General features: G+C 40.1%; 1 protein-coding gene across 1 annotated transcript in view; it reads right to left on the bottom strand.

The window, feature by feature from the left end:
• The window catches only part of LOC111665724 (unconventional myosin-VIIa-like), a 16448-nt gene extending 11363 nt beyond the window's left edge, over nt 1-5085 (bottom strand). The window contains exon 1 of the mRNA XM_087177829.1: nt 4987-5085. Coding sequence (XP_087033955.1) covers nt 4987-5085 — 99 coding nt within the window. The remainder of the gene's footprint in view (nt 1-4986) is intronic.
• Nucleotides 5086-7934: the final 2849 nt, after the last annotated feature.

The raw sequence follows: 7934 nt of genomic DNA, 5'->3' as shown, positions 1-7934 counted from the left end.
ACGATCTTCCTAATACACACGCGTGACCAGTTTCCAAATATCCATGTAAAAAACTGTGACTCAGGTTAGGTCCGCAGGGCAGCACATGTAGCTGTCATTAAACCACAGAAATGTTCATGTTCAACAGGTTTAATTCATCATAAGTTCAAATCCAGCGCATCACAGTCACATGCTACTTCTGTTTCTCCTCCCTGGGTTCATCTAAAAAAAAAAGCTGAAATGCCCTTTAAGTGACGTCAAAAAAGGATGTCAAGAAAAACAGGTCCAACATCAGACATCTTCCAGTCTTATAGGGTCACACAAAAGAGCATCCTGCTGTGTGACCTTCACTCTCGTCCACTCTAAACTCACGACAAAGTACAAAATATTTTAAAATATTTTATATTTAAAAATATCTAAGAAAATCCAGCTTTCTGCTGCCTGTCAGATCATTCTGAAGTTTCTACTGCAGTAACTTTTTTGGACAATCCTCCTGCTCTCTCCCCCTCTCTGTCTGTCACACTTTGTTAACCCACAACCTCCCCTGTCGCCCATGGCAACAAGATGTCACTTCCTCCTCAGGTGTGTCCTATGGTGTTGGATTTCCGTATAGATAAATACACAACAGGCTCTTATTGCTGTGTAAATTTAGTAGGTTATGCAGGATAAACGATGTGTTGCCTGACTGAGGAACATTATGGACAACATAAATATACTAGTATTACTAATAAAAAATAAACTATATAGTAGATAATGATGAGTTAGTAGAGAAATTTATGAATCATTAGGTAATGATTAGTTCATCAGTTTATGAATTAGAAGAGGTACCACACTCCTGATTAACTATAAACTGCAAAGAGTAGGTCAACCTACTTGTTCAAGGCAACTTCTCACTCTTATGTATATTGTATTAGAAAGTGTGAATATCAAAGTAATGATAATAATAATAATAATCATCATCATCATCATCATCATCATCATCACTGTTTAAGAGAATTACAAATGCTAAATTTATCAAATATGCAGCCACAAAATGAGGATCTATAAAAAATAATAGAACAGTGGTTCTCAAAGTGCGGTCTGGGTACCCCCATGGGTCCTTAAGGAGGTCCCTGGGAGTCCCTAGCAAAAAGGGGAATAATTCACTATAAAACCATTCTTAAGTAACACAATTACAGACTATACAACTACACCACTGCTCTAATAAGACTAAAAGTCTAGGTCCTTGTGTTCCCTTCAGAATTCAATGTTGGAAAGGGAAATGGTTCATCCTCTGCAGGCCATGCACATGCAGCAAGTCCTTCAAACTTAATGCCAGAGTATGTTTTTACATCAGTGCCTTCCAACACGACCCATACGACTGTTTTGTGATCAAACGCCCCTATTGACAGGATGACATTGTTAAGGCGGTTACCACTGCCTCCATTGTTTTCAATAGTCGTGAAGGCTAGGTGAAACAGGACAGCTGCAGAGGATCAATCCTCTGGAAATAGACGTTTCTTTCCTCTAGTGCCACCAGCAGGTCAAGGTTTTCACTTATCCTGTAAAATATCGACCTAATGGATCTACACAAAATTTGGTACAGATATTCATGAGTCCTAGATGATATATCTTACTGACAGTGGTGATCCTCTGACTTTTATCAACACCAGAGGGTTGTTGATTTTTATGAAAATACCATGACAACTGTTGGAGGGATTGTTGTGAAATTGGGTTCACACATTCATGGTCCCCAGAGGATTAACTGTTAACATTTCCATCATCCTCAGCTGTATTTTGTACTTAGTGCTAATTAGCAAATGCGAGGATGCTAACATGCTAAACTAAAATGAGAACATGGTAAACATTTTACCTACTGAACATCAGCATTCTAGCATCATGCTTGTGAAGATGTTAGCATTATGCTGTTAGCATTTAGCTCGAGTAAGGTTCCTTTCCTTCCTCCTCTCCTTTGCGAGCTGTGTAGTATGAGATGTGAGCTGCTGACTCTGGGTTGTGTGTGTGTGTGTGTGTGTGTATGTTAGATGAATGGTTGTTTGAGTGTGTGTTACACACTATATATGTCAGTTTAATTAAGTAAATACTCTGTCTGGCAAACTGAACCACCTGAACATTACACCACAGAGCACCTGTCACAAACACCACACACACACACACACACACACACACACACACACAGAGCCTGTTACAGAGTGAACAGGAGTGAGCAGGGCCAATGGCAAACTATCAGAAACCACATGCTGAATTATTTAACATATGGGATCTGTTTGGTGTCTGTCTTTTTGTCTCCTCTTTTATATTTCTTTCGCTGCCTCTCTCTTTCTTTCCTTCATCTCTTCCTCCCTCCCATCATCCAAAAGTCTGAGACCAGAAATATACTGTATGTGTTGTATGATGTGACACATAACAGTGAAGACAAGATTCAGTTTGGGGTATTTCATGATCAACAGACTGTTAAACACAAGAAGACATTCAAAAAAATGCTATTACACTTTCCCGTCCTGTAAGCTAGCCAATACAAACAGTGCAAACAACAATGTAGCCACTGTTAACTAAGGTTAATTAATTCTGGTGTTTGTTTTGTTATTGTCAACATCCAATGAAAAAACCAGAACCAACAATGAACTGATCCTGCCTGTGTATCCAAAGCCTGATATATGTTAAAAGTTATTAACAAAAAGCTGCAACTGTACCACTACATTTCTGACTGACCTGAATTCACTACACACCATTCAGTGTCTTTCATGATGACATTCTCCCATCACCACCATCGGTCTCATGTGGGCAGAGCGCTGTTTCAGCACAGTGGTTGACAGGCCTTTAGAGGCTTTTAACAGAGGTCATGTAAAGATCGATGAAGCCCTTCAGGCCAACTAACCAGACACTGAAGCAAATGGAGACAGCAGACATGCCTTTACAGAGTCATTGCAAGCTGCAGCAAAACATGTCAGAAGAGAATCAGTTTAAGTTAATTTATGAAAACTTTATGCTGCTAAACATTTTCTCCCAAGAGTCTGCAGTATATATTTAATACACAGGACAGACTAAAGGAAAAGGACTTACATCGTCTCTACTAGCTCACATGCTTTGGACGAACGTGACTGAGACGAGCCACAGTGTGAGTGTGGTGTTAGCGGTGATGTAATAGCCACGCTGCCTACGGTGGGTGGGTGGGTGTGTGTTCTCATCATCTCTTTCTTCAGGTAAATAATTCAGGCTAGACATGAGCCGGGTATTCACTTACAGCTGCTGGCGTCACTCCTGTGTGGAGAGGTAACAAACCGCACAGATAGAAGAAGAGCGCTCAGGACGCCCCTGTTGTTCAGGGTTAAAACATGGACCATGAATCACCACGTCCCTGTTTTGAATTCGACTGGGAATAAAGGCATGAAATCAAATAATAATAATAATGAAAAACAATAATCACAATTCTTTTCTCTTTCAATGTGATATTGAGTTTCTGTGGAGGACACACGGTTACAATAATTATTCAACCATGGTGGCTAGCACTGGTCCTGCTAAATACTCAGTTTTTCTTGTTTCTTCCAAATAAACTGGGAATGTGAACTGAATCACTGCCTGTGCATGGAGATTTTTTTCTCCTGAGAAGAGTCTGTGCTTTGAAAAATTAAACAATTAAACACAGAGACACCTCTGAAAATATTCTTAAATTCTTAAAGCTGCATGGACTGAGTTGTGGTGCCATTTGGGGGCAGCAGCAGCAACATAACATTAATGTAAAATATTCTTTTTAAGTTGATATGGCAAACATGTTAGCAAACAGTTGCCTAATTACAAGTCAGATTATATTTGTGTTACTTGCCCTACTGGACCTTCAGTAGTTAAATGCTCCACTATGTTCACCAGCTAGTCTCCGACTGCGTTTGCCTGCTGGTTGGTGTTGAGTAGGTAGTGTACAGTAGCTTTTAAGAGCTTTTATCCATCAACATTGAAAAATATTAGATTTAGATTTAAAGATATTTATGATATTATTATTCTGCAATATCAGGATTTTGCACAAGCGATTATCTTTTATCTTTCTGGCACAAGACTGATCACACAAGATTCGTTTTCAGGGCTTTCGGGGCTGTATAACAAATGCCCACCAGTCATTTAGCAACATGCAAATGAATATTCATTATTTGAAAATGTGGTTTGATCATAGACGTGTTTAATTTAAGTTCAGCAGAGGCTCATGTTGTCACTCAGATTCTGTCATTTCATATCGCTCCAGGTCATAACTGCAGCTCTGTAATATCTCCTTACCTTCAGTGTTTAAAAGGTTTACTACAAGTAACACAATCTCCCTCCAGGCTCTGTAGGTGTTCACCACACACCAGCTCATCACTATATCTGTCTTGCTCAGGTATGTGTCTGCCCTCTGCTGGTGTTTATGAAACTCTCTATCCCCAGTTAGAAACCGGTGCTCTGCAGATACTCTCTTTGCAGCAGTGCGTTTCTCAACCTTTTGTTCCTGGGAGAATGAATCAGCCTCTGAAGGAACATTTCAGTTCACTGATTAATCCGAATCTATAGCTCTAGCTTTTAAAAGGCCATGTGATTAATAAAGGAACTTCCAGCCCACCTCATTTGCATTTAGATAGATCATTTAGACAAGTCAAAGGTCAGCGGGTGAGATATAGTGACAAGCAAAGTGTGTTGGTATTTGTCACTGAATAAACTTGTCCATAAAAACACAGACAGCAGCTCTCCTTTCTGCTTCAGTGGACAAATAGCATGAAGACTTGATCACTATTCTGCCTCCAGAACGACAACACAAAAAGAAAGCAAGTAGACGCAGCAAGTATACTGAGAAAATATGTTTTATAAAATTGAATTAATATAACATTAAATATTATGATATTAAATTGATAACCCTGGTCAGACACAGGAGCAGGGCCTAAAGTGAGCTCACAGTGACCACAAACTGCTGCCAGCACCAAGTGAGAGAAAAGTGTGTGTGTATGTATATTAAACACTGTCCTCCTGACTGAAATCCGAGTTTACCTTGGTGAGGGTGGTGTATCTGAAGCTGAGACGGCGTGCGTTCAAGTCCCAGCCCTCCAGCAGCAAATCAGATCCCCTCCTGTCCATTTTAGTTGTCATGGTTAAGATGTGCAGTTAGGATCTGCACATGGTGCTGAGCGTGAACAAAAACTAAACCACGAATGCTTCCTTGTTTTGATTTGTCGATTGAGCATTGCTGTTATTATTTTAAAAAAAAAGAAAAAAAGATCCATTGCTAGGTGGTAAAACAAAGCAAAATGAAAAGTTCAAAGGAGTTAAAATCAGAGCTAAAGCATCATCAGAAAATCTGTCATGTTGTAAAAAAAAGTCACTGCAAAAACTTTTTCTGTAAATTTAAAAATAATTTTGTTCCATCTCTTCTGTTCAACTTTCCACCTCAGTGGCAAACAAAAATGTTCATCTGTTGATCAAATATTATCCACAGTGCTTCTTCTTCTCCGTATAAAAAAACTATTAAGTCCTGTGTGTGATCCAGTGCACGCAGCAAAACACACTTCCTGTCCAGTAATATCCACAGCAGAGAGGGGTGAGGGCTGATCCATGTGTGTGTGTGTGTGTGTGTGTGTGTGTTTGCTTGTCTTGTTGGCTCGATTCATTTGGGCCTCCACAGTGGGGCAGCTGTCAGAGCTGATTAGTCGATCAGAAAGGCTGACGGGTTCAGCAACGCATTAACTGAGTATCAAAAAGGTCCACACTGAGACACAGTGCGGGCACACACACACACACACACACACACACACACACACACACACACACACACACAGGCTACAAATGCATCGAGCATGTTGTCTGATTTGGTTGATTTCCCTGCCCTAAAATTCTTTGTGTGTGTGTGTGTGTGTGTGTGTGTGTGTGTGTGTGTGTGTGTGTTTATTTCCCTACAAAGAGGATTCAGTGGCAGTGTAAGGACTGGCTGATCCTTAATGAGTGTTGTTGTACCTTCACTGCAACAAACTGCAAACACGCACACTTGTACTTCTATCTTTGTGAGGACACTCATTGACAGAATGCAAAAGCCCCTCATCCTAACCTCAATCATCACAACTAAATTCCTAACCCTTATCCTTACCCTAACACACACACACACACACACACACACACACACACACACAGAAGAAATGCAATAGGCACACGGTAAGAAAACTTTATAAAACTGCATAAGTTCAGCTGTCTGTCATGTTGGTGTCTGGTGTGTTTTTGCGTGTGTATGTGTGTGTGTGTGTGTGTGTGTGTGTGTGTGTGTGTGTGTGTGTGTGTGTGTGTGTGTGTGTGTGTTTACCTGCTGTAGAATGACCATGGTTCTGGTTTGTGTCCTTGTGACTGGACATCAGCAGTCACCTGTAGAACCTTAGAAAGACAGAGAGAAGAACATCCAGATAATTATTTACTGTCTGTCTCTACAGTACATCAATGTGTTGAATCCATTTTTACACAGCACATTTCATTACAAGGGAAATAAATAAATAGTATCAATAAAGATGACCACCCTCAGCCTGTGGATTAGCTCCGGTGGTGCATTATGCACAGCAAAATGTGTGGTGTTAACTGGTGTTAATTTTCGGGTGTAAATTTTTCTGAGTTGATGGGTGTTGGTTTGGGAGTCACATGAACACCTGCAGTGTTGCAGAAGCTTTAGCGGTGGTGTTCTTTGAGTGAGAATGTAAGGTAACCATCATGTGTGTATACCTAAGCTAAGTCCAGCAGGTGTCAATTGGGATATAGATGTGCAAATTCGCATGCTCGGAGATATGATGACTAATGTTAATTTGATTAGTATTTAGGTTGCGTGACACTCCTGATGGAGTTAACTACTCATTGCCATGTGCGTCATTTCTTTTTCAGCACATGGTGACGGTGATCGGGGGAGAGCGAGCTTTGGAAATTTTCGATATATAAAGGTAAGAACTGAATGTATTCACTTAGAACGGCTATCAACCATTATACCGTATAAACTTGTTTAATGATGTCAGGTACTGACATTTCCAAACTGCTTGGGACACCTCACAAACTGACAGATTTGATGACTTCTGTGATGGAAGTTATTTTAAGACGCATCCATCGTTCTCCAAACAACAAACCGCTTTACAAATTCAGATTTACTGCGACGACTTTGAAACTGCAAACACACTGGGTTCAAAACGAGGTGTTCACAAAATAGGTGCTCTCTATTTTGGCCTCAGAAATCTGCCACTAAATTTTAACTCAGCTGTTATGAACATTCATTTGGTTGCACTGCTTCATAGTGAAGATGTGGAAAAATATAGCATTGATCCAGTTCCACAGCCTCTGATTGATGACATCAAAACACTGGAGAGTCATGGCCTTGATTTAGCGTTTTGAAATGAACTGCGCTGAGTTGCAGTCAGACCCACAGAAGTTTGGTTTAAAGAAAAACTCAACTCTTAACAGCCTTTTTTTCTCGTTTATGATCATTTTTCTTTGGTTATTATGCACGACATTCTTGATGGGGTCCAAGCCTGATGTGCTCTCCAGAATTTATGCTTTTGACTATGGATGCCTGGAGCGCTAAAGTCAGCCTACAAGGATTGACCTGGACAGCAGTGGCAATAATATAGGACTCAGTTCTATTCAGACTCTGTCTTGTGAGAAACATCCCTTTGCTTTTTGGTGACTGACACTGGAAATGGTCTGTTACAACAGGCATGACTGTACATTTGAAATATTCAATAATGAAACATCATGACTTGTTCAAACAGTTGTATCTACGTAGCAACCTGATCTCAAAGCATCACTTTATGATAATCTACCCAGCTAGAGATAGCACCCTTATACATATGTGTAGTATGAGATTCGAGTCAAAGCAGACAGTCCTGTAATGTATAAGCTCTCTGACTTACAAAGTGCATATGGTGAAATTGAGAGGCTTTATATTGTACCACTTTTTTCTTTGTAAATGTACATGAGTT

This window comes from Seriola lalandi, unplaced genomic scaffold (genome assembly GCF_002814215.2).
Source record: "Seriola lalandi dorsalis isolate HSWRI2012SDOR001 ecotype SW California unplaced genomic scaffold, Sedor1 jcf7180002054657, whole genome shotgun sequence".
NCBI lineage: Eukaryota > Metazoa > Chordata > Actinopteri > Carangiformes > Carangidae > Seriola > Seriola lalandi.
The sequence above is the reverse complement of the archived record's forward strand: the minus strand, read 5'-3'. Positions and strand labels throughout refer to the sequence as shown.